Source organism: Podarcis liolepis (genome assembly GCF_965112155.1).
Source record: "Podarcis liolepis genome assembly, chromosome: 6".
In the NCBI taxonomy this organism is placed as follows: Eukaryota; Metazoa; Chordata; class Lepidosauria; order Squamata; family Lacertidae; genus Podarcis; species Podarcis liolepis.
The window spans coordinates 1,378,554-1,405,572 of NC_139559.1; the positions used below are offsets into that span (position 1 = coordinate 1,378,554).

Consider the following 27,019-nt stretch of genomic DNA (forward strand, 5'->3'; position numbering starts at 1 on the left):
CTGAGAGATCCAGCAGAACTAGGAAACAGCTCTCACCTTTGTCCCTAGCCCGCCGGAGATCATCAACCAGTGCGACCAAGGCAGTTTCAGTCCCATGATGAGGCCTGAATCCCGACTGGAAGGGATCCTTAAGAACATCAGAACCTCCTGGATCAGGAACAATGGACCATCTGGCCCAGATCCTGTTCTCACAGTGGCCAAGCAGGTGCCTGTGGGAAACCAGGATGCAGGATCCGAGGACAGAAGCCCTCTGGCCTCCTGTGGTTTCTAGCAACTGGCATTTGTAAGCACTGCTGCTTCCAGCTGTGCAGGCAGAGCAAAGCGATCGTGACGAGCATCCATCAAAAGCCCTCTCCTCTTCCATGAATTTGTCCAGTCCTCCTTTCCAGCCATCTAGGTTGGTGGCCCTGGCTGCCTCCTGTGGGAGGGAGTTCCACAGTTTACCCTCCTCCTCTGGCAGAGCAGCAGGGGGCAAGAGGCACGAGAGGAGTCTGAGATGCCCAGTCCCTGTGCCTGGGGCTGTAGGTCTAGCTCAGGGCATGGGGGGAGGCCTTGAACCCCGAGATGCCTTGCACCATTGGGTCAGGAGCCAGGAGGATGTCTGGGGCCAGGGCAAGGTCATGCACAGGTGGTGGTGGAAGCCCAGGCCAGGTGCATTTGGGGCAGGAGGCTGGCATGATGGTGGGAGAAGTAAACAGGCAGTGCAGATTGGAGGAGGAAGAGGAGGAGGAGGAGGAAGGTGCAGCATGATTGCTAAGAGGAGCAAGGCCTTGTTGGCATATAACTCCCGTGCCCAGAGATCTGCACTGGTTGCCTCTTTGCTGCCGGGCCAAGTTCAGCTATTAGTATAAAGGTAAAGGGACCCCTGACCATAAGGTCCAGTCGTGGCTGACTCTGGGGTTGTGGCGCTCATCTCACTTTACTGGCCGAGGGAGCCGGCGTACAGCTTCTGGGTCATGTGACCAGCATGACTAAGCTGCTTCTGGCGAACCAGAGCAGCGCACGGAAACGCCATTTACCTTCCTGCTGGAGTGGTATCTTTTATCTACTTGCAGTTTGACGTGTTTTCGAAGTGCTGGATTGGCAGGAGCAGGGACTGAGCAATGGGAGCTCACCCCGTCGCAGGGATTCGAACTGCCGACCTTCTGATCGGCAAGCCCCAGGCTCTGTGGTTTAACCCACAGCACCATCCGCATCCCTAACTATTAGTATACAAAGCCCTTAAAAACTTGGGCACAGTTTACCTGCAAGATCACCTCACCCCAGAACTGGCCCTGTAAAAGGTGCCACACAATGCCTGTTTTGCAGTTGCAAGAGCTCACTCTTTCTGTTGGAAGCCGCCCAGAGTGGCTAGGAAAACCCTGCCAGATGGGTCGGGTATAAATAAATTTTATTATTATTATTATTATTATTATTATTATTATTATTATTATTGAGCTTGGTAGCACCTGCACTTTTAAGTCCTCTGCCTTTCGGCATCAGGCAAGAGCCATCGCTGGTGCTTCTTTTCAGTGCCTGCTAAAAACATTTCAGTTTAGGCAAGTCTACCCAGATGTTATTGCTATTTTAACTTTGCCAAAGTCTTAAATGATTGTTGATTTTTCTCGTATCGTTTTTGTAAATGGCTTTGAGGGTTGTTGTTCTTTTTCCCAGTTGCAGCGCCTGCGTTTTCCTTCCCATCCAGCCCTAGCTCCCGGTCTCGGCAGCTTCGATTGCCCTGCTTGGTGCAGCAATCCAGGTGTGCTCAGTTCTGCCAGTCAGGTGCCAGGGTGCTTAGCCTGGCTAATGATAAGCCATAGCTGAACAATGGGAGAGGGAGGGTGGGGTGAGGCGCACTTTCGGTGGCCACCGAAAGCCGCCCTGTCCTTCTGGCGAACTCTGCACAGTGTGGGAGGCAGAGGGGGCCAAGAGGACTGGGAGGAAGGTCACACGGGTGCTGACTCTCAAGTTGCCGGCCCAGCCCGACCAAAACACAGCTCGCTGTTGAAATTCGCATTTCTCTGAATTTTGCAATGCAATGCTCCACACACCCCGAATAGGTACAAAATTGCATAGATTGGGGGGAAATGTGTACAGAGGTGCACGTCTCTGTAAAAACTGCACACAAAATCCATTATATTAGTATAATGAAATGCTATTATTAGTATTAGAAATATTATTATTAAGAATTTCCTGCCCTCCATCCAAAGTTCCCAAGATGAGTCACAGCATCAAAACACAATTTTAAAACAATGATAATAACATTGCCTTATGTCTGTCTGTCTATCTGTCTATCTGTCTATCTGTCTATCTGTCTATCATCTATCTATCTATCATCTATCTATCTATCTATCTATCTATCTATCTATCTATCTATCTCTATCTATCATCTATCTATCTATCTATCTATCTATCTATCTATCTATCTATCTATCTATCTATCTATCTATCTATATCTATCTATCATCTATCTATCTATCTATCTATCTATCATCTATCATCTATCATCTATCTCTATCTCTATCTCTATCTATCTATCTATCTATCTATCTATCTATCATCTATATCTATCATCTATATCTATCTGTCTATCTAAATGAAAGGAGTGAAAACCACATCCAAAAATCCCTTTGTCAGGTGAAATTCATCCTAAAACACTAGTGACCTTTAGGGAGGACTAAATACACATATATTGCAAATTGCTGCATGAATGTGGACAACTGAAATTAGGATTGGGAAAAATGGGAAACCTGGAGAGTGGAGATTGACAGCTCCCTGCCTGCTTCCCTCCCTCCCTCCCCCTGCCAGGCTCCAGTCTGACTGGTCTCCCTGCGGCCGGGTGTCGCCCTGTGACACCTCCCCCGTGTTTGGGAATACGCCGACCTGGGTAGGGCTGTTGCTCTGGGGCCGGATTAGAAGGGAATCCAGTGTGCCGGCTTGTGACAAGCCTTAGCGCGTCCCCCATGAGCCGGCCCCGCCTGCCTGGCCCTTTAAAAGCCACCGGGCTTGGCTGGCAGGGCTCAGACACGGCTCTGGCAGCACCATGAAGGCAGGTGGTCTCCTCCTCCTCCTCTCCGTGGCCCTGCTGGCCCTGGGGGCCCATTGCATGCCCTCTTGGGACGCCAAGGAAGCAGAAGGTGAGTAGAAGTGGTCAGAGGGGAGCTTGGGGGCTCTGAGGCTGGGCTGGGGGCACCTTGGGTGGTCATTGGAACACAGGATTGTAGAGATGGAAGGCACCCAAAGGTCCTCTAGTCCAACCCCCTGCAATGCAGGAACCACAGCTCCAGAATCCCTGACATATGGCCACCCAACCTCCAGTGAAGGAGAGTCCACCACCTTCCAAGGTAGACCATTCCACTGCCCAACAGCTTTTACTGTCGGAAAGATCTTCCCAAGGTTTGGTTGGAATCTCCTTTCTTGTGACTTGAAGCCGTTGGTTCAAGTTCTCCCTTCTGGATCAGCTTGCTCCATCTTCCAGGTGACAGCCCTCAGGTGGCTCTCATGTCACCTCTCAGCCTTCTCTTCTCCTGGCTGCTGCTGCTGCTGCTCTGCAGCTCCTTTTCTGCCCCCCTCCAAGACACACACCTGAGGCAGCTGAGTCTTCTGTGGTATGACGTTCCTTCTCCCTCCACCAGTGGTCTGTGGGTGAAGGCCAGGAAACGATGGGACCCCTCTGGCACAGTCTTTATATAGATGCCCCACAAGGTGGGCTCTCCAGGCTGGGATGGGGCTGTTTGTTTTTTAGAGGTGTGCATCAAGCAGCAGGCGATCTGAGCATTGCTCCCCAAGATATCTTCCCTTGGAACTGATGGTGCTTTAGGGGGTGGGGGACTGCGTGCGCATAGGGGCACAGCCTGGGCAGGGAGCCTTCTGCACCAGCTGCCGCCTTTAGGTGCCAAAGAGAATAGAGGTAAGGGACCTGCTTGACATCAATAGGCAGGGAGTTCCAAAGTGAAACTGCTGCCATACGAAACAACCAAGTTCTTACAAATACGGAAGAGGTATTACGTGGTTCATCTTATGTTGTTACCTCTTGCACTTCTTTGTGGGGGGTGCTCTGGAAAGTGGCCTGCATAAGTGGCCCTTTGTGGGTCCCTTAAGAATATAAGGAAATCCTGCTGGATGAGGCCAGTGACTCACCTAGTCCAGCATTCTGTTCTTACAGTGGCCAACCAGATGTTCATTATGGGAAAACCCATAAGCAGGATTAGAGCATTGAGAAGAGTCATCCTGGCTAGTAGCCTGCGAGAGCCCTCTCTGAATTTCTCTAATTTGTTTTTTAAGCCGTCCAGCTTGGTGGCCCTCATTGTGGCAGGGAGTTCCACAGTTTAACTCTGCACTGTGTGAAAAAGGATTTTCTTTTACCTGTCCTGAGTCTTCCAACATTCATCTTCACTGGATACCTAGGATTCCCGTGTTAGGAGAGAGAGAGAGAGAGAGAGAGAGAGAGAGAGAGAGGGAGAGAGAGAGGGAGAGAGACTTTTCTCTTTCCCCTTTCTCCGTGCCAGACATTGTTTTATAAACTTCTGCATGTTGCGTCCCAGGGCTTTTGCACACCTCTGTTTGCCCCACTGCTTTCCCCTGGGAAACCCAATCTTTAGCGCCGAATTGGAACAAACAGCAATCAGGTTTTCCACGAACTGCCATTTGTTCTGACTGATCACTAAAGAGCAGGTTTTCCGGGGGAAAGCAGTGAGACAAAAGCAAAACTGTTTGGACTCGTGCTTTGTAGACACAGGACAAGTGGAAGTGTAGATGATCACTTGGCCACCTTTAATCAAACCCCAAATCTCCCAAACGCTGCAACCTTTGCTCCACCCCCTTGATAGTTTTGGCTGCCCTTCCCTGTCCCTTTGGTGAGCTTCACCTGTGGCTCTTGCAGGCAAGGACGGCAAGGACGGCTACTGCTACAACGTGCCACCCGTGGCGAACATCTTCGAAGAGAGGAACTGTAGCGCCTGCCTCCAAAACAAGTCTTGCTCCACCTGTGACAATGACTCCCAGTGCCCAGGGACCCAGAAGTGCTGCCCAGGGGACTGTGGCTACGTCTGCCAGGAAGCCGTCATTGGTAAGTGGGGTGCTGGCTGGGGCCCCTACCTGCCTGCCCCTTGCCTCTCCCCACTGCTTCCTTTCTGTGTCTTGGGGGGTGTCCATGGGAGGCGGGCAATCTAAAAAGATCACCCCACCAAAGCTCTCCTAAGTTATTGTGGCAAGGATGGGAGACCCTATTCCTCAATTCTCGCTTTCTTTCACATTCGATAAATTTCTGCACCCCACCACTGGACTCCTAAAGGATATTGTACATGATTGGCGCAGATTCTCCCCCCCTTTTTTTTTGCTATACTGAATCATGTTATTGGGTCCCTCCCCCCATATGGCTGTAATCATATAGACAAATGTGATTTAAACATGATATTCAACCTTTATTCAGAGCCTTACGTGAAAATGCTTTGGATTGGAACACTAAGACATCGTACCTTATACGGCCCTTAAAATGCTTAGTTTTTTTTAAATTTTCTTTTAGAAAACTGCTGAAAACTGTTAGAATACTAAATTCCAAGGGTCACTAACACTCGGGTCCAGTGCCAACGGCCTTCTGGCAGTTCCCTCACTGCAAGAAGCCAAGTTACAGGGAACCAGGCAGAGGGCCTTCTTGGTGGTGGCACCCGCCCTGTGGAACACCCTCCCACCAGATGTCAGAGATAAACAACTACCAGACATTTAGAAGACATCTGAAGGCAGCCCTGTTTAGGGAAGCTTTTAATGTTTGATGCATTACTGTATTTAAATATTTTGTTGGGAGCCACCCAGAGTTGCTGGGTAAGCCCAGCCAGATGGGTGGGGTATAAATAATAAATTATAATATTATTATAATTAACTTCCAGTCCATGCAAAAGGTGCAGGTGCAAGTCAGTTATTATTTGGGAATTGCAAGAAACATCCCTGCCACTGAGTGCTGTTCCCCCACCCATATGTTTATTTATTTCATGAGATTTCTAAACTGCAAAGCATAGCCACTGTGGCTAACAGCCCTAGGTAGCCCCGCACCTCTCAGGGGGGCAGTACTGGCCTCTTTGGGACCCACTGATCTAGTCAGCCGGGGGAACCGGCTTTCAGCTGCCCAAACATTCCCAGCTCAGTGAGGGCTTGGCAAGTCGGGGCTTCCAGGAAAGTTGCATGTTCTGGCTTGTCTTTGTCTGGGGAGCCCAAGGCTGACCAAAGGGAGGGGGAGGTTTCAGGGTCCCACAGAGTGCCCAGGCAGCAGCATCCACGTGGGACAAAAGTGATGGATGGGGGCAGGTGAGGAGTAGAAGGAGAGGGGCCAGGAGCCTCGGCTGGTTGGAGCGAGCCGTGGGTTTCTTAGGGGCCTGGTTCATCTCCTGAAGACTGCATCCGGCCATGTTCAAAGAGCCAAAAATAATATTGGGTGTGGGATTCTCAAGCAACAACTGGATAATTGCTGCCTTTAAAAAGTCATAGAACTGTAGAGTTCAGGGACTGACAGGCGTCATCCTGCAATGAGGGAATCACAGTTGAAGATTCCCAGCAGCTCAAGTCATCACAAGGTGTGCATGTGTTCTAAAAGGGACCTTCAAAATGCAATTTTGAAAATCAGTCTTCAGAACATCACTCATTCTTTGGTGGCTCTGACTTTCAGGGAACGGAGACATTGAGGTGTTGGGAGACCCCATGGATGGGAAATGGGAATTGTAGTTTTCCTGCTACAGGACACAGATGTGTGGCAAGTGTAAACTGCTTGATGTTTGAGGGGTGCTGCGCTCCCCTACAGGGTAGACTTTCCTTGCTCTTAACATTCCAAAACAAGGAGAATTCCAACAGGTACAATTTCTCCAAGCACGGCGCTGCGTTGGTGAAGGGAGCTGTGCCTGCAGAAATTCTCCACTCTGTGCAGCAGTGCCTGCAATGGAATCTGGAAACCAGCCAGTAGCTTCCTGTGCCAAATCCCTCCTCACACCTGAGACATTCAGCTTGAAGGTGTGAGCACCTGTGCCTCGGGAAGGGAGGAAGGGAGAAAGAGGCTGACCTGTGTCCCCACACCCTTCAGTGTGGCTCGCCTCACGTTTCTTTGTGGTTCTGTGTCTTGCGCTGGGTGGGAACCACCTCTGACTGCATCACGAGGAGGGCTGGGCCAGGCTGGCAACATTACACCAAAACAACATCTCAGAACCAGGATGATGCAAATGCCATGAATTTCTCCATCGTCCTCGCCTTCCTCAGCACCACACAGAGCTGCACATCACCAGCTGCCTCTTGCCAGCTGTTGCCAATGCACCTGTGGCTGTTCATAGGCAGGAAAACCCACCTGTGCAGGTGTGACTTGAAGCCCTTCCAACTTTGTGTTTGTGAGAGACCAAGCTTGGCTTGAGCCTTTGCTTGCGTCCCCAAAGGTACAAAGGAACTTCTGCACATATTCAAAAGCAAATTTGGAGCAAAATTATGGTGTGTTTTTTTAAAAAAACAAAGCAAGTTAGAACTTAAGAAGTGCCGCTCTCCCCTCCTGCCTTTTCCAGCAACTCATATTCAGAAGCGTTATTGCTTCCAGCTGTGGAGGCCTCGGTTCTGTATACCTGAAGGAGCGTCTCCACCCCCATCATTCTGCCCGGACACTGAGGTCCAGGGCCGAGGGCCTTCTGGCGGTTCCCTCACTGCGAGAAGCCAAGTTACAGGGAACCAGGCAGAGGGCCTTCTCGGTGGTGGCGCCCGCCCTGTGGAATGCCAAAGAGAAAAACAACTACCAGACTTTTAGAAGACATCTAAAGGCAGCCCTGTTTAGGGAAGCTTTTAATGTTTAATAGGTTATTGTATGTTAGTGTTCTGTTGGAAGCCGCCCAGAGCGGCTGGGGAAACCCAGCCAGATGGGCGGGGTATAAATAATAAATTATTATTGTTATATTATTATTATTATCATGGCTAACGGACAGACCTATCCTCCATGAAATTGGCTAAGCCTTTTTCATAGAATCACAGAATTGTAGAGTTGGAAGGGACAACAAGGTATCATCTAGACCCGGAGTTGTCAACCTGGTCCCTACTGCCCACTAGTGGGCGTTTCAGGATTCTAGGTGGGCGGTGGTGGGTTCTACAACACAAGCTGAATTCCTTCCATCGAGCACCGGTGGGTGGTAAGGAAATTTTACCATCAAGAAAGATGCATTAGTGGGCGGTAGGTATAGAAAGGTTGACTACCCCTGGTCTAGTCCAACCCCCTGCAGTGCAGGAATCTTTTGCCCAAAATGGGGCTCGGACCCAAGACCCTAAGTCTCATGCTTTCTGCTGACTGAGATATCAGTTGGTGGCTGCCACCGTCTCCTGCAGAAGTGAGTTCCGTAGTTTCCATCCCTTTGTTTGTACTCCTGTCAGGGTCAGATTTAGGTTTGATGAGGCTCTCAGCTCCTGAAGGTAATGGGGCCCTTGATATGACCAGCTGTCCTTTGCCAAGAACAAATTGTCGCTGTTTTTTGTGTTGCTATATGGTAATTTATTGACCTAATAGGTATCTCAAGCCGTTTGCACATAACAAACAGGAGCCTATACAACACAAAACACTGTTGCTGTTTGTAGGTTTTATTATATTTGTTTTTTATCTTATATTTTGGAAATGTACATCCAGTTTTTTTTATCCTTTAAATTGTTTTGGGGCCCCCAAGCGAGTGGGGCCCTAAACTATAGCTTGTTTAGCTTATATGTAAATCCGGTGCTGACTCCTGGCCTTTCCCACTTTAAAAAATGGTTTATGTGAGAAATATGACTGCGGTGTTTAAGTATCACCTTGTCTCCTTCGACAATTCTCTGGAAGTTTGCTCTTTCTAAAACCTTGAGGCACAATTTGGAGCAGGAGAACTGAAAAGGAAGGCGAGGACAGCTGGCATTTTTGGGGCATGAGCTCAGCCATGGTTTTTCCACCCGAGGGTGACATTTGTCACCAGCCAGCACATGCCTGAGCGTAAACACCTGAAGCCTCCCTGAGTTTGCCTGCGCATTTCCAGATCCGGTCTGTCTGGTTATGCAAAGAATTCTCCTCCGTCCTTCTTTCTCCCCTGCGTGCCAAGAAGATCGATCAATAGGGCAGAAACCGAGCGTTGCCAACGAAGGTGGGGGCCTTCTGATGTTTCCTTCCTCCTAAGGCCTGCCTCACATTGCACCCTCCCTTCTCTCCCTCTCTCTGGACCCCACAGACTTCTGCCGCCTGCCCTCGGTCTGCGGAAACTGCAAGGCGATGTTCGCTCGCTACTTCTACAACGCCTCCACCCAGAAATGCGAGCAGTTCGTCTATGGCGGCTGCGGTGGGAACAAGAACAATTTTGACACGGTAGACGACTGCATCCGAACCTGCGGGAAGTCCCGTGAGTACGCACTTTTAAGCTTAGCATGAGCTGACAGTAGGACAGTAGGTGAAGACTATTCCAGGTTGCATCAGCAGAGGTCTAGTGCCCAGAACAATAGGGGCACTCTATTCTGCCTTGGCCAAATCCCACCCGGAGCCTTGTTCTGGGCACCACGACTTAAGGAGGATATGGACAAGCTGGAAGGTGTGCAGAAGAGGGTGACCAAGATGATCAAGAGCCTGGGAACCAAGCCTTATGAGGAACGGTTGAGGGAGCTGGGTGTGTTTAGCCTGGAGAAGAGATGACTGAGAGGTGATATGAGGAAGGGCAATATAGCTCAGTGGTAACAGCATCTATCTTGCAAGCAGAAGGTCCCAGATTCAATGGCACCTCCAGGTGGAGTTGAGAGAGACTCCTGCCTGAAATCCTGTAGAGCCGTTGCTGCCAGTCGGCGTAGACCAGGCTTCCTCAACCTCGGCCCTCCAGATGTTTTTGGACTACAACTCCCATGATCCCTAGCTAGCAGGACCAGCAGTCAGGGATGATGCGAATTGTAGTCTCAAAACATCTGGAGGGCTGAGGTTGAGGAAGCCTGGTGTAGACAATATTGAGCAACATGGAACAATGGTTTGATTCAGTATAGGGCAGTTTCCTAGATTCCTATATTTTGCCATCATCAAATCTCTGAAGGGGTGTGATATGGAGGATGGAGCAGCTGGAGTGTTTCTTCGGAGCTTCTTGGTGCAGCTATCCAGCTGTGCAGGGGATCAATATTTGGACCCACCGAGCTCCAGAGTGTGAGATTTTGATCAGCTCCTGCCCATCTGGAACTGATACAGGCTCGTCTTATCTTGAGCCTAAAGCAGAGTGTAGTCACGCAGCAAAAGGATAAGCAGGTAATGTGCTACATGCTAAAGTTTATTTACAAACTATGCTGAGAGCATACAAACATACATCTTGCCTCTGTGAGAGCAGAGAAGCAACTCTTCTCGACACAAAGAAACCGAGAGAACACTGAAAAACAGGAAACCAGTGTACGTCACATCCAGTCTCCCATTCCCGTGGGAACCCAACAGTAACTTGGACTGAGGAATGCAAAACAATGTCTTGTGACATGCATTCGCTGCTCAGTGAGGAAGCAGAAACCAACACAGAGGAGGACATGACTTGCCCTTTCTCTAAATTGTCCTCCTTTCTTTTCCAGGGACGGCCTAGACCGAGAAAGCCATCGGGGCAGACCTGTCCCCTCGCTGTGAGATCTGACTCCGTCCTCCTCTCAGCAGCTGCACCTTCTTTCCTGGCCTGGTGGAGAAGGGGCTCAGAGACCCCTGACATCTTTGACTCTGTCTCAAAAAATGGGATGAGGGGAGCAAGGGACCCTGGCTGCGCGTTCTGCCTGCTCTCCAGCCTGCCAGCTCCTTGATCGTGGTTTCCTGGGAATGCCTCACCCTCTGCAATCCGTCTGACATGTTTCTGCATGAAAGCAATACCTGTGTCGAAAGCCCGTGTCACAATCGATACTTAACCCCCGTCTGACACTTCTCTGCTGTTTCCTGTTTCCAGAGTGATAGTCTTGGCAGGGGAGACCAAGAATTTGTGCTTCAGGCCGCTTGGTCCACATCTTCGTAGATCCTTGATCCTGTGGAGAAGTTTAGGGATCTCCAAAATCATAGAATTGTAGGGTTCTAGACCAACCTGCTGCAGTGCAGAATCCCTGACAGGTGGCCATCAAACCTCTGCTGATAAACCTCCAAGGAAGGAGATCATTTTACCCAAGGAGTGCTGCTGGATGACCCGCTGACGTGGCTGCCCCCTCTCATGGTCTCTGTCGCTCCCCGAATGTTGCTTGCAGCCCCCACTGCCTGCTCCCCTGCAGCTGTCCCTGACCTCGGTGATGACCTGAGTGGCGTGAGATGCACTTGTTTGCGCTTTGGAAGGGGAGAAGGGCTTTGCTAGGATATACGGCTGTGCTCCCCATCCCAAGGAAACGAGAAGCAAAAACTGCATTTGCCCAAGCAAAGCTCATAGCAGATCCTCTCCCCCCATTTGGAAACTGAGCCATGCAAGGCAGGTGCCCGCTGAGAAAAAGATGTCACCTTATGTCCAAGATGCAGAAAAAGGCAGATATTGGCCGCCTCCTGAGTGTTAAGTTCCTAGAATCCGAGAACAGTAGAGTTGGACCCCACGAGTCATGGGCATAGCCAGGATCTTTGCTGGGGGGAAGAACCTCAGTTAGCTATGTATTTTTTAAATTTTTTATTGATTTAGGGGGGCAGCTTCCCCTCCCTGCCCCCCGGCTACGCCCATGCCAAGGGTCATCTGGTCTCTCTGTTGATGAGTTGGTGCTTTCTAAATACTCAAATAAACAAATAAAGAAACGGATTTTGGCTGGTGCTCATGAATGAATGAATGAATGGGTACCGACTGTCACCCGTTGGTGGGTCTATGTTCCAGGCAGCACTTGCCAAAGCCACAGATGTGTAGGCAGAGAGGGAGGGGGCTGGACAAGGAGGGGGGGACTGAGAACCAGTCTTGTTTGTGATGCCAGACCTTCTTAGGTACTCCTTAAAGGTAAAGGTAAAGGGACCCCTGACCGTTAGGTCCAGTCGTGGCCGACTCTGGGGTTGCGGCGCTCAACTCGCTTTACTGGCCGAGGGAGCCAGCGTACAGCTTCCAGGTCATGTGGCCAGCAGGACTCAGCCGCTTCTGGCGAACCAGAGCCGTGCACGGAAACGCCAATCACCTTCCCGCCTGGAGCGGTACCTATTTATCTACTTGCACTGGGATGTGCTTTCGAGCTGCTAGGTTGGCAGGAGCTGTGACCGAACGATGGGAGCTCACCCCGACGCGGGGATTCGAACCGCCGACCTTCTGATCAGCAAGTCTTAGGCTCTGTGGTTTAACCCCCAGCGCTACCCGTGTCCCCTCTCTGGATGTACATGAGTGTAAATAAAACCCTCTAGTCTAAATAAACCACAGTCTCTGCTGACCTTTATTCCAAGGAACCTGAGCTTGCAACTCCAGGAGCCCATCACTGTTTGGAGACTGGAGCGTCATGTAACAACACAATCACCGGATTTTCCAGGCTGCAGATATGGCAGTGATTTATTTTATTTTATTTTATTAAATGTTTTCACATAACAAATTATTCCAACAAATCATCTTCATTATGTTTTCTCCCATTTTTCCCTCCCCTCCCCCTCCCTACGACTTCCCTCAGCTCCTCTCTCTGATTTTTTAACACATATTATTCTCTGCATGCTATAAAAATGTAAAGATCCTCAACTTATCTATCTAATAGATTAGTACAGTAACAATAAGTTTGTGTATGTTTATTCAAAACCTGCCAAGGAGTCCACTTCATTTTTTTTAAATAATTTGTAAAAGGTTCCCATTCTTCTTTAAAGTCACAGTTGTCCTTATCTCGCAATTTATATGTCAATTTCACGATAAGTAAGGCGATAAGGCAGTGGTTTTATTGCAGGGCTCACAAAGCTCCGCTTAACCCTCCAAGCATACTGGCAGCTGAAGCAGCCTTAGAATGCTGAATCCTCAAAAATGACTGAAAAGCATTAAAAATACAAAATTCACTGTGGTTCTGCCACCCCCCCAGCAAAAGCCTGCTCCCTAACAACTCCCTCCCCAACAACAAGAATCCTGGCTATGCCCATGCCAGCAAGGCATATGGTGAGTACCAGAAGCAAAGTCAGGTCCCTGCCCCCAAAAGCTTACAATCTGGTGGGAGGCAGGGAGGTAACGAAGGATGAATGCATTGTGCAAAGACTTTGCAGAAAAGGAGTTTTGAGGAACGAGAGAGATGGTATCACAGGGCTATTCTCTGGAAGGGGGGGAGGAGGACATGGAATCATGAAACTGTAGAGTCGGTAGGAACCCCAGGGGTCATTTAGTCCAACCCCCTGCAATTCAAAAATGGTCACATGACCTTTCTATCCCACCCAACAGAATCATGGAATAACAGAACTGTAGTCTTGCTTAAGTTGGGAGGTGGGTGACTTCCCCAAGGTCACCTGGTGGGCTTCATGGCAGAGTGCTCTAACCACTGCACCACACTGCCAGAAGGGGCAGCAAGGGAGAAGGAACCCCTCTGAGGGAGCAGGGACCCTTCTGAGGGCTGCGGCTGGAGAAGCAAAGATTGAGGTCTTAAGATATAAGTGTGGGCAAGTGAGGGGGAGAAAGAGAGGAGAAGGAAGGGGGAGTCAGCCTTGGGTTGGTGGTCTCTTCTTTGGACGGTCCCAGGAGCTTTGCATCTTGCCTTGGAGGGGGGGTGTCACTGTCTACCTGTAAAAAGAAGAGAGGCACCCCCCATCAGTCTCAGAGGGCTTGTCTTACCAGCTGGAGATTTGGAACATGATAAACCCACCAGAAGAGCCTCCTGGGTCAGGCCAGGGATCCACCTAGACCAACATCCTGGACACACAGTGGCCAAACAGATTCCTGTGGGAAATCGGCAAGCAGGATCTCTTGCGGTTTCCAGAAACTGGCAGCTAGACTGGTGATTGGGAGCAGCCACCGAGACCACAACACCAGTCTTGAAAGACCTACATTGCCTCCCAGTACGTTTCCAAGCACAATTCAAAGTGTTGGTGCTGACCTTTAAAGCCCTCAACGGCCTCAGTCCAGTAGACCTGAAGGAGCGTCTCCTCCCCCATCATTCTGCTGGACACTGAGGTCCAGTGCCGAGGACCTTCGACGGTTCCCTCATTGCGAGAAGTGAGGCTACAGGGAACCAGGCAGAGGGCCTTCTCGGGGGTGGTGCCCACCCTGTGGAACTCCCTCCCATGAGATGTCAAGAAAATAAGCAGCTATCTTATTTTTTAAGAGACATCTGAAGGCAGTCCTGTTTAGGGAAGCTTTTAATGTTTAATAGGTTATTGTATTTTAGTGTTCTGTTGGAAGCCGCCCAGAGTGGCTGGGGAAACCCAGCCAGATGGGTGGGGTATAAATAAATTATGATGATGATGATGATGATGAAGAAGAAGAAGAAGAAGAAGAAGAAGAAGAAGAAGAAGAAGAAGAAGAAGAAGCATTGCTGCCTCTACAGAGGCAGTTGCCATCGACAGCCCTCTCCAGTTCCACGAATTTGTACAACTCACTTTTCAAGTCATCCACCTTGGCCTAGTGGGGCTGTGAGTTCCATAGTTTAATTTTTGAATTGCAAAAATCCGAATAGGATTCCTCGCAAGAAAAGGGAAAAGTTGACAGCTATGTCTGCATGCAAATCGTAGAAAAGGGGTCAGCAAGGTTTATTTGCCTGGGCCGGATTGGTCCCATGGAGATCCCTTCGGGGGCCGGATTGCGCGCCCATGATTTTCAGCGTCTGCACGTGTGCAGATGTGATTTTGGCACTGCAGAAGCGAGTCCCCGCACTGCGCCGGTTTAGCCCAGCGCGCGAGTGGGCATCTCGGTTGGAGGGGCGGCTGGTGGGCCGGTCAAATGACCTCCGTGAGCCGCTTTCGGCTCATGGAGCTTAGGTTGCTGACCTTGTTATAGAACCCTAGAACTGCCGAGTTGGAAGGGGTCCCCAGAGACATCTAGTCCACCCCCCAGCAATGCAGGCGTCCTTGGTGCAAGCCTGCCCTTACCACGAGCTGCGCAGAACTGGAGGCAGTCTTCTTTCGTCAAAAAGTTGTTTCCGTTGCCTCCGTGCCCTCGATAGATGAACCCCTCACAGGTCCTGGAGGTGGGGCTGTAGTAGAAGCGAGTGCGCAGAGCGTCCCCGTTTCCTTGATGCTGTGGGAGTTGGCAGACACCTGGAAGGAAACAGCAGGGATTTGCCAAAATCTTCCTCTGTACAGGCACAGGGCCTTCTCGGGGGTGGCACCCTTCCTATGGAACCCCCTCCCATCAGATGTCAAGGAAATAAGCAGCTACCTGACTTTTAGAAGACATCTGAAGGCAGCCCTGTTTAGAGAGGGTTTTAAAGGCTTGGTGTTTTCATAATTTTTTCATTTTATTTCTATTTTTTAAATTTTTATGTCTTTTATTCTTAGGACTGTTTCCAGGAGACTGAACTTAATTTGACTTCACAGTGAATATAAATTTTCTGACAAAGGGAAGAGCCATGTAGAATCAGATGCACAAGTAGTATATTTTTTCATCAGAAATGTATGAGAACGTTTAAAAAGCCAAATTTAATTTAATGAAAATGGGGGTGGGGAGAAATTTATTATGTTTTTAGTTATGCTGTAAGTTGCCCAAAATGGCTGGAGAAGCCCAGCCAGATGGGTGGGGTATAATAATAATAATAATAATAATAATAATAATAATAATGTATTTAAGAGAATACTGTAAACAACCACTGCCATGTGGCCCCTGAAAGATTGTCCATGAGGGAAAATGGCCCTCAGACGTAACGGGCTCCTCAGCCTGGTCTAGGGCCTTCTCAGTGGTGGCTCCATATCTGTGGAACTCCTTGCCCAAGGCAGTCTGTTTGGCCTGCTCCCTTCTGGCCTGTAGACAGCAGGTGGAAAACTTTTGTTTCAAAGAGCTTTAGACTGAAGGAAACTTTAGCCCATGGGTAGACAAACTAAGGCCCAGGGGCTGGATCTGGCCCAACTGCCTTCTAAATCTGGTTCGCGGACTGTCCGGGAATCAGCTTGTTTTTACATGAGTAGAATGTGTCCTTTTATTTAAAATGCATCTCTGGGTTATTTGTGGGGCATAGGAATTCATTCATATTTTTTTTCCAAAATATAGTCTGGCCCCCCACAAGGTCTGAGGGACAGTGGACCGGCCCCCTGCTCAAAAAGTTTGCTGACCTTTCATTCCTTGGCCCTTCTTTCATCTTGCATACAGTATTTCACGACATACATAAAGCAAACAGAGAAAGGGATCAATTAACCCTCCCCGTCCCCAGCCCACCGGACTGTCCCCCTGCCTGCTCACCAGGATCCGCGCACGTCTGCAGGCAACTCAGCTGTGTCCCAAAGTTGTTCCTGTTGCCCCCGCAGCCTCGGTAGAGAAACCTCAGACACTGCCCCGTGTGGGAGCTGTGGTGGAATCGAAGGGTGGAGTTGTCGCAATGGCCGGGGTCACTGGGGAGGTTGCAGAAATCTAGGCACGGAGGAGAGACCCGTTTTACAGACTGTGGCGAGGTCAGAGTATCCTAGAATGGTAGAGTTGGAGGGGACCCCCAGGGTCATCTAGTCCAACCCCCAGCAGGAAGGAATCTCAGCTCAAGCATCCAGGACAGATGAACCTCCATGGAAGGAGAGCATAGCTGTCAACTTTTCCCTTTTCTTGCGAGGAATCCTATTCGGAATAAGGGAATTTCCAAAGGAACTGAGGAAGGTATTCATGTATGCAACCACCGCCGCGAAAATGCTGATAGCCACAAAATGCCAGCTAAAATAGAGTGGCAGGTGAAATTATTTGGCTCTGTAGAATTAGCAAAGATGACAGGAAAGATTAGGAAGCAGACAAACCAAAAGTTTAACAAAGAATGGGATATGTACAGATTATATTTAAAAGAACATGGTTGACATATGAAATCTTTGACGTGCTTTGATTAACTTCTGCAATGTTATATGCTACAAAGATCATAGATAATTTATGATAAGTTAAAGGTCACACAATATGCAGTCAACAAGGAAACGAAGTACCCATGCTGAGGATGGCGGAGGTCTCAATGAATGGAAGAATTTATTTTATATGTAACATTTCCTTTGTATTTGATGTGTTTTGTTTTTCCTTTGGCTCTTTTTGTGGGGAATGGATTCAATATTTAAAATCGATAAAGATCAAATTGCGAGAGAGAGAAACAAAGAGAGAGAGAGAGAGAGGGAGAGAGAGAACATTGGAAGAGCCAAAGGAGGTCAGGAGAAATAAGCTGGGTGGGAGGGGAGTGTTGGTGGGTGGGTGGGAAACATTAAACTACTGCTACTAATAGTTTATTTATACCCCGCCCATCTGGCTGGGCTTCCCCAGCCACTCTGGGCTGCTTCCAACCAAATATTAAAATACAGTAATACATAAACTAAGAACATAAACACATCTCATTCAGCATTCTGTGCTCACAGCAGCCAACCAGAGGCTTGCGAGAAACACAGGAACAGGATCTGATCACAAGAGCAACTCTGCCCTCCTGTGGTTTTCCAGCAACTGGCCTTTGGAACCATTCACTGCCTCTGACTGTAGAGACAGAGCAGAGCCTTTCTGGCTAGGAGCCATCGATAGCCCTCTGTTCCTGCTTAGATCCATCCAAACCTCTTTTAAAGCCGTCTGCTTAGCCCAGCGGTTTTCAACCAGTGTGCCATGGCACCCTGGGGTGCCTTGAAGGATGGTGCTGTGGGCAACCCTGGCCTGAATCCCTCTTTCCTTCTCTGTGGGGCGGGCATGGGGCTGCTCAGAGACAGAGGAGTGGCAGCAGCGGCTGCTGAGGGAACACTCCACAAGGGGCTGCTGGCTTTGTGGTCAAGGGGTGGCGTAACTGGGCTCCCAAGCCCCACAGGGGTGCCACAGAAAGAATGTAGTTGGTCAAGGGAGCCGTGGACTCACAAAGCTTGAAAACCTCTGGATCAGCCAAACGATTTGCGAATAATGTGAAGAGAGAGAGAATGCTAAAAACACGCAGAGGAATGTTTGCCATCCTAGAGGCATCACCAGCCTGTTGAGAAAACTTGGGAAGGTGCCTTCACATCACAGACTTTACACTTACCAGGAACAGAATGGGATGCCAGCTCCGTCAGAAGCTCCTCATCAGCTCCTAAAGGCAGAGATAATGACAGGTGAAATTCAAGAGGCCAACTTTAAGTTCTGTGTAGGAGGGAAAGGCTAGAAATTAACTGGGTCATGTCTGCTTCCACGTGACACTTGGCATCACTCCTAACATCTTTCTCAGTGGGGCCCTGTCCCAGAAGCATCTTAATGCCAAACTTGAGGGACCTTTCCTTTCCATATGCCAGGTGTGGGGAACCTTTGGCCCACCGGGTGCTTGCTGAACTACAAGTCCCATCTTCACCCCGGCCATTGGGCATGCTTGGTGAGGTGGAAGGGAGTTGTAGTTCAGAAACATCTGGATGGGCCATGAATGCCTCGTTCCTATTGCAGCACAGCCAGCTGCCGTAATCCAAAACAGCTGCCAGGACTCAGGCTAGAAAAGGCTTCACTACCAAGACCTGCCCCCAACACCTAGAGGGCAGAAAACACGCACAGCTGGACAGGCAGGGCCACCAAAAGCAGCTTTGGCCCCTGGTGAATTTTTTGGGGGGCACCTCTGCAAAGGCTAAGAATCTTTACATGGATATAAAATAACGGCATGGTCTCATTTTTATGTTAATAATAAATATGATGGAATATCAAGATCCCAATGACTCATATCAATAATACAAGCACCCACACGATTGTTGCAGAACCAACCATGCACTTTAAATGTTAGGCCTGCGTGGGCAACACAACCCAGTGTGTATCACACAAGGGCTTTGTTGTATTCACACGGGCTTCGCTTATGAAAACATACAATCATAAAATGAGGCTGTGCTGTCTTGCCGTCAAAGCGCAGGAGTGAATGTTCCTATAGATTTGGAAATGCTCAGAAACGCTCAGTTCACAGCACAAGTGTGCAAGCCATTGCTCAGAACTGTGCATGCATTGAACGTAAAATATGGATTTGGTTAAGAATTACATAAATCAAAAGAATCGGACTGCCAGGCCCCAGGAATTTGGACCTCATCTCAGCCCTGTGAACCTCCAAGCGCTGAGGGCGAAAGGGCTACCATATTTTTCGTCCCATAGGACGCTCCGTTCCATAGGACGCACCTAGTTTCTTTGGGGGGGAAATAAAGGGGGGAAAAATCCCTTTATTTCCCCCCCAAAAGCAGGTCGGGGAAACAGAACCAGGTCGAGGAACAGCGGGATGGCAGCGCTGCGCCTCCCTGCTGTCCCCCGAGCTTGTGGGGCTGGCCGATGTCTGCCCCGCGCGAGGGGCGCTCTGCATCAGGGAGCCCCGCCCGCCAGGAAGCAGGCTGCTATCCGCAGCGTGGGGAGCCTTGCGGGGAACTCCTGCAAGGCTCCCCACACTGCGGACGTCTGCCTGGTGCGGGGGGCGCTCTGCTTCAGGGTGCTCCGCCCGCCGGGCGGCAGGCTGCTATCCGCAGCATGGGGAACTCCGGCAAGGCTCCCCACGCTGCGGATGTCTGCCTGGTGAGGGGGGCGCTCTGCTTCAGGGTGCCCCACCCGCCGGGCGGCAGGCTGCTATCCGCAGCGTGGGGAACTCCTGCAAGGCTCCCCACGCTGCGGATGTCTGCCCGGCGCGGGGGGCGCTCTGCTTCAGGGCGCCCCTCGCGCTGGGCAGCAGGCTGCTATCCGCAGCCTAGACAGCCCTGCGGGACCTCCCGTAGGGCTGCCTAGGCTGCAGATGTGTTCCTGAAGCCTGGAGAGCGAGAGGGGTCCATGCGCACCGACCCCTCTCGCTCTCCAAGCTTCAGCAAAAGCCTCCATTCGCCCCATAGGACGCACCCAGATTTCCCCTTCATTTTTGGAGGGGGGAAAGTGCGTCCTATAGGGCGAAAAATACGGTAAATGCTTCTGGGCAGGACGACCCGGCGCAGTCCTTGCCTGGTTGTCCTCATCAGTCCCCTCTGGCCTGGGCAAACAGAGCCCACCCTCAGGTGGGGTGCACGGCCGCCATGTCCCCCACTCACCCCTTGGCAGGTGACGCCGGCTCTCACCACCACCACCAGCAGCAGAAGAGTTGGCACAGGTGGACAAGAGCCCCAGAAACAGGAGGAGAAGGGCAAGGTGGAGCTGCATGGTGCTCTCTGGAAGCGGAGTGGGGGCTCCCTGGGGGTGGGACCTTCTTAGAAGGCAGCTGGGGGAGGTGAGCCAGGAGCAGTTTAACCACAGGCAGCAAGCGACAGTTGCCCATGACTGGCGCAACTTTCCTCTGGGCCAGAGAATGACACTGGGAAACCAAATAAAAAATTTCCTTCCAGTAGCACCTTAGAGAGCAGCGAAGTTTGCTCTTGGTGTGAGCTTTCATGTGCATGCACACTTCTTCAGATACACTGAAACAGAAATCACCAGACCTTTGTAGATGGCTAAAAATAGCTTTATCATGTCTAATGAGATAAGAATCCAATGTTTCTATTCAGACCAGGTCTCTCCATGGTTTTAAGTTTGGCAATAAGTTGCAATTCAGCAACTTCTCTTTCCAGTCTATTTCTGAAATTCTTTTGTAATAAGACAGCTACTTTGAGATCTTGTATAGAATGTCCTGGGAGATTGAAGTGTTCTCCTATTGGTTTCTCTGTCTTGTGATTCCTGATGTCAGATTTATGTCCGTTTATTCTTTGGCGTAAGGTTTGGCCTGTCTGTCCAATATAGAGAGCTGAAGGGCATTTGATGGCACTTGATGGCATACACAATGTTAGAAGATGAGCAATTAAATAGGACTATCCCCCCTTGTTTTATTAAATTTGCTTAGTAACATAACATTATTGTATATATTCTATAAAACAAAGAATACAGAACAAAATTCATTCATACTACAATGCCTAACTACATAACATTAATATATATGGTTTCTGAAAAAAGGCTTACATAACAAAATCAATTCAAAATACCATCCGGTTTACCTTTTTATTCTTATTATTATTTCCCCCCTCCAACCCTCCCCCCTCCCGGTCAGGCCTTTCTTCTTCATATTTTTATCCATGTACACAGTCTGTTCATTTGAGCTTGTATGTTAGGGTTGGCTTCCCCTCTTTCTATCCAGTTCCTGTAAAATGGCCATTTATTTGTGATTCTTTGGCATTTATTTTCCCATCTATCCTCTGCCACTATCTGTGCAAATGTTTCTGATTGTACACATTCAAAAACATCATCATTCCATTTTTCCATATTCCATTTGGCCTTTTCTTTCCATCCCAGAGCAATAACTGCCATTCCAGCTAGAATCATAATCTTGTACAACTCTTGCTTATTACTCTTTACTTTGTTATTTCCCAGTATTCCCGAAAATAACAAATCCCTATTAACTTTTATGTTTATTTGAAATAGTCCAGAAATTACCTTTATAATTCTTTGCCAATATTCCTTAACCAGATTACATTCCCACCACATGTGTGAATATAGTCCTTTTTCCTGACCACAATGCCAGCAATTTGGGACTAAACCCTTTCACTATATACGCAATTTGTGCCGGAGTTCTATACCATTTTAATAAAAAATTTCTACTTATTTCTTTATAATTTTCTAAATTAAATAGGGCTATTACAAAAGAATTTCTCATTATACATGATAAAGCTATTTTTAGCCATCTCACCGCTTGCTTTTTCCTGTAAGACCAATTGCAGTCGTTAACAGTCTTCTACAGGTTTACCACACCTCTCAGCCAGTCACTCATTCCCAACCCCCTTCTGAGTAATACCCCTCCCCACCCTCCCACTACATAGAAGGATCTGGCAACTTCTGTTTCAGTGTATCTGAAGAAGTGTGCATGCACATGAAAGCGCATACCAAGAACAAACTTAGTTGGTCTCTAAGGCGCTACTGGGAGGAATTTTTTAATTTTCTTTTGACTACAGCAGACCAACACGGCTACCTACCTGTAATTGGGAAACCAAACCCCTAAGTGCCTGTGGCAGTGAGGAACCCCAGAGCAACCAGGGGTCTTAGCAGACTGCAAGCTGAACATGAGTCCACTGTGGGATGCAGCAACAAGAGAGCTGCTCCTATTCTAAGCTGCGTCAGCAGAGCTATAGTGTCCAGGTCAAGAGAAATAATAGTACCACTCTATTCTGCATTGCAGGGACGCAGGTGGCGCTGTGGGTAAAAGCCTCAGCGCCTAGGGCTTGCCGATCGAAAGGTTGGCGGTTCGAATCCCTGCGGCGGGGTGCGCTCCCGTCGTTCGGTCCCAGCGCCTGCCAACCTAGCAGTTCGAAAGCACCTCCGGGTGCAAGTAGATAAATAGGGACCGCTTACCAGCGGGAAGGTAAACGGCGTTTCCGTGTGCGGCTCTGGCTCGCCAGAGCAGCGATGTCACGCTGGCCACGTGACCCGGAAGTGTCTTCGGACAGCGCTGGCCCACGGCCTCTTGAGTGAGATGGGCGCACAACCCTAGAGTCTGGCAAGACTGGCCCGTACGGGCAGGGGTACCTTTACCTTTTTATTCTGCATTGCAGGGGGTTGGACTAGAGGACCCTTGGGGTCCCTTCCAACCTTACAATTCTATCATTCTATGCTGCCATGGACTCCCTTGCACAAATGTGCATGGATGTTCAGTCTGTGTGTATGTGTGTGTTTGTGTACGTGTAGGCACAAAATATTTTGAAGAGCTGCCTGTTTAACAACCACTTGGCTGCTGAATATTTTGCAACTGTCAGGTCTAACCACTCCAGATAGTATTGCAATTGCTGCATCAGCAGTTGTAGAAATACTCCTGGCTGTTGCTGCCACCAGCTGGGTTTTCCTGGGTAGCACAGAGCCAGGTTAACTCCCCAAGGCTGAGTTTGAATGAGACTCGTCTACCTGTAGAACTCTTCTAATGTCAACCTGCCATTTCTTTTTCCCAGATTCGAATTGTGAGCTGAGAGTTTAGTGGGCGGCAGAGTCCATGATGCACCCTTTATTCTTTTTTTTAACTTTTTCTTTGCAGTCAATAAATATTAAAAAAAACAAGGCAGATGTTCCATACCTGCGTTGATTTTCCCACAGGACTTCTGACATTCCTCCTTTGTGCTAAATCGGTTGCTGTTGCCCCCGCAGCCGCCATAAACAAACAGAAGGCACCTCCGCCGCACTGGGCAGTAGAAGTAAAGCTGAACGTACGCTCTGCAAAATCCGGTCTCAGGGGGCAATAGGCATCGGTCGCTGGGAACTGTGGGAGGCAGAGGGGATGGAGGTCAAGGGGGGGATGTTCTTGGGCCCCAGAGCTCTCGGGTCTGTGCCCTTTTTGTGCTAGTTTTGTGCAGGTGTTGTGCCAGTACCTGGGTCCAGGCAGTCCCGGCCACAGCCACTGAAGCAACATTTCTTGGTGACGTCACAGTCTCTGTCGTCTCGGCACTTGTCCTTGCAGGGGGCAAAGCTATGCACCACTTTCTTTCTCGGACACATGCCAGGGTGCTCTGGGGGAAGAGAAAAGAGTGGTGAAGGAGGAGAGGTTTGCATCTGTGCCCTGAACCACAGAAGTAGGAGACCAGTTCTAAGTGGCTTATTTTCCCTTCTTTTAATAAGTTCAATGTGGTGGTGGTGGGGTTTGACAAGAAATGTTCTGCACGGGGTACCACCTGGCCTTGCTACGCCACTGGTTCTACCTCCTCCAGCCGCACTCTTGTCTGAATGACGCCACGAGTCCCTTCCAGTTCTTGGTGTGGGATGTGAAACACAAGAGCAGTCAAGTACCGGTACAACATTCCTAGAGTGAATATGCTTACACGTGGGGAGGAATGTTTGTCCAGCCAGCAGGTAAACTTCCTGTTACCTTCTGGGCTGGGACAGACTTCCTCTGCATGTGACTAGAGGTGGGCGTGGCCTCACCTGTGCAGGTAACGACAAAAGCACAGGGCAGGGCAGCCATCTCTCTCTCTGTGACTACCTGCATTGAAGAAGCAACATCTGCTTAGCCAAAGATGCTCTCTTGGCCTCCAGCCAAGAGAGGACAAAGGGACTGTCTTCTTATTAGATAGTTTCCAGGTGTGTGTTACTTTTCTAAGCTAAGTATGCCTTCTGGGATCCGATTGTGAACAGAATGATATGTGAGTAAACTCTTCTTATATGAGAGCCAGTGTGGTGTAGTGGTTAAGAGCGGTAGTCTCGTAATCTGGAGAACCGGGTTTGAGTCTCCGCTCCTCCACCTGCAGCTGCTGAGTGACCTTGTGCTGGTCACACTTCTTTGAAGTCTCTCAGCCCCACTCACCTCACAGAGTGTTTGTTGTGGGGGAGGAAGGGAAAGGAGAATGTTAGCCGCTTTGAGACTCCTTAAAGGGAGTGAAAGGCGGGATATCAAATCCAAACTCTTCTTCTTCTTCTTCTTCTTTTATAGAAGACTGTGTTGTGTCTTATCTTTTATGAGGGAATAAGGGGAAAATACCAGAACAGTTATTATAAAGGCTTTAGCGAGCCTGAGCAAACGCATCCGCTGCAAGTTTAAAAAGGGGGATGTTGCTCTGCTAAATTGTGAACTTGTTAACACAAGTTGGAAAAGGATATAATCAGACAATATATTGCATCCCTGAACATTCCCACACTTGGGGTCTTGCGCCCAGGGAGGGTTAGAACAGAACAGTGGAGGTTGCTGAGCTAGTCAGACAAGTCTCTTTGTGAGCCATTGGCCTTGGCTGGCCCCTTAAGTGTCCTCTTCGGCATTCCCAAAGGATAAGCCAGACTGCAAGAGCCACAACTAAGTGATGAAGCTCTCCAGGCTAATGGTGTGTGGGGAGCTTTCCTCGATCCCCCTCACCCAAGCGCTACATAGCAGGAGTTTTTGTGTGTGAGCTGAGCTGGAAGCAGGCTGGAAGCTGGAGACACAGAGACTGAATTGCTCTGTGCTGTGGCTAATGGAGAAGCAGGGTTTATTGGGGTGTTATTGCCATGAGCCCTTCCATCCTATGCCCAGGCTGGATATATGTGTGAATACAACCACATATCCTAAAGACACCACAGTCTGACCTCCAAGGAAACTGGACCTGGGTAATTGCCTGGAACCCCTGTTTGGGGAACCCCTGTTTAGGGAAGTTTTTAATGCTTGATATTTTATTGTGCTTTTAATTCTGTTGGGAGCTGCCCAGAGTGGTTGGGGAAACCCAGCCAGATGGGTGGGATATAAATAAATTATTATTATTATTATTATTATTATTATTATTATTATTATTATTATGGATTCTCTCCCTTCTCCTGGCCAATGCTAATGGTCTCTCTTGTCTTTCATAGCTGCATGTACCTGAACTACCCTCTCTAGACATCTCTGAAAAAGGCACTGTGGCAACAGAGTCCAGAGGCTCTGGCTGGTGTTTCGAATGCCAGGGCTCAGTCCTAGAATGTGTGAGGAAGTGACAAATGAGAGGGCCGCTGAGCATGTGCAGAGTGCATTGCTCTCTCCCACCCCTGGGTCCCACAGTCTACCACAGGCAATCACAAAACAGCTGGGCATTAGGGAGTGGAGATTCTGCAAGTGGCCTCTGCACCACCACTTCTTGGGCAGGATCCGTGCTCTGGGCTCTACAAAGCACCCTGAATAGTGACGCTGCTGAACATCCTTCCCAAGTCCTGCTGGCATCGCCCCCCCCCCTGTCATTCCTGGAGAAGCAATACCTTCCTCAGCCTCCAGGCAAGTCTGCAGATGACCGTAACTGCAGCACTTCTTCTTCCTTGGGGACTCAGTGCCTGAACCACAACTTAAGTCAGAAGAACAATTTGCTACATTCTGGCTGGATTGGGGAGGCTCCCTGGGGCAATATCCTCTGGGCACTGGGTAAAAGAAGAAAGGGAGAAGACTGAACAGGAGGAAATTCTGGAAAGGCTGCAGGGAACATTGAGGATGATCTGGCAAGCCAAGCTGGAGAGCGTCCCCAGTGTTTTCTTCTATCGCCAGGGAGTTCCTCACCTCCGAAAGGGAGCAAGCACTGCCGCCCACACATGGTCTCGCAGCAGAGCTGGTCCCCTGGGCAGCTGACATCCGTGGAGCAGAACTGCAGGGGCAGCGACTCATTGCCTTGAGCCAGAGCAGGGCAGATGCCAGGCTTGACTGTAACAGAGAGAGAGAGATTATATGGAGCCCTTCATTGGCGCTGAAAAGAGAGAGGATTTCAGCTCTTCTGCTTTTGCTTTTATTAGGTATTCTGTTTTCTTATTTTGTACAGTGGTACAAGTACTTAATTCATTTTGGAGGTCCGTTCTTAACCTGAAACTGTTCTTAACCTGAAGCACCACTTTAGCTAATGGGGCCTCCCGCTGCTGCCGCGCCGCCGGAGCACGATTTCTGTTCTCATCCTGAATCAAAGTTCTTAACCAGAAGCACTATTTCTGGGTAAGCGGAGTCTGTAACCTGAAGCGCATGTAACCCGAGGGACCACTGTATTTTCATGTTGTGAACCGCCCTGTGATATTTGGATGAAGGGGCGGTGTACAAATTAATTAATTAATTAATTCATTCATTCATTCATTCATTCAATCAATCAATCAATCAATCATAAAAACATCAATTCCATTTTCTCTCAGTTTCTCCTTTTTCCCAATCTTAAATTCAGTTATCCACATTTCTGTATCATTTGGCACTTTAAAAAAATCACCAGAATCTCCTCCCTACACATTTTCTTTTTATTCAGTTTCCATTCTTTGCTTTCTTCACCAATGTTCTGTCCAATTCGCCCAGGTGTAGAAGACCCACCGCCCCACAGCTACCCCACAGCTTGCTCAGTTCCAGATCCAAAGAAGTGACTCATGGAGAAGCGAGATCTGCTGGGGTGCTGACGCTGCGAGCGCCTCCATCGTAGGCTAAGGTTGCATAGATGTGCAAATGAAGGTGTTCAGAGCGATGGCTTGGGCACCCACTGACTTCTCTTACCTCCAGTGACTTTCATGCATTCGTGGCCACAGCCGTTGCTGCAGCACTTCTGCCCAAGCGGGCAAGGGGCATCACTGTGACAGAGCTCTGCGCACGTCCCGGATCCATGGGGCACAGGGCACTGTCCGGGGCGCACTGAAAGAGAGAAAGTGGACTCTCACACTGGGATGCT

General features: G+C 49.3%; 2 protein-coding genes across 2 annotated transcripts; one reads left to right on the plus strand and one right to left on the minus strand.

Moving 5' to 3' along the window:
• Window positions 1-2,877: 2,877 nt before the first annotated feature.
• On the plus strand, window positions 2,878-11,708 carry LOC310708880 (eppin-like). The gene is made up of 4 exons (XM_083507798.1): window positions 2,878-3,116; window positions 4,862-5,047; window positions 9,177-9,344; window positions 10,531-11,708. The coding sequence occupies exons 1-4, from the start codon at window positions 3,023-3,025 to the stop codon at window positions 10,539-10,541; spliced, it is 459 nt and encodes a 152-aa protein (XP_083363924.1). The 5' UTR covers window positions 2,878-3,022; the 3' UTR covers window positions 10,542-11,708.
• A 480-nt stretch (window positions 11,709-12,188) lies between these two features.
• Window positions 12,189-27,019, minus strand: LOC310708825 (actinia tenebrosa protease inhibitors-like). Its single transcript, XM_083507689.1, has 9 exons — window positions 26,848-27,019; window positions 25,888-26,028; window positions 25,596-25,751; window positions 23,273-23,410; window positions 22,981-23,163; window positions 18,004-18,051; window positions 16,233-16,400; window positions 14,930-15,097; window positions 12,189-13,625 (listed from the first exon to the last, which is right to left on the minus strand). The coding sequence occupies exons 1-9, from the start codon at window positions 26,861-26,863 to the stop codon at window positions 13,615-13,617; spliced, it is 1,029 nt and encodes a 342-aa protein (XP_083363815.1). The 5' UTR covers window positions 26,864-27,019; the 3' UTR covers window positions 12,189-13,614.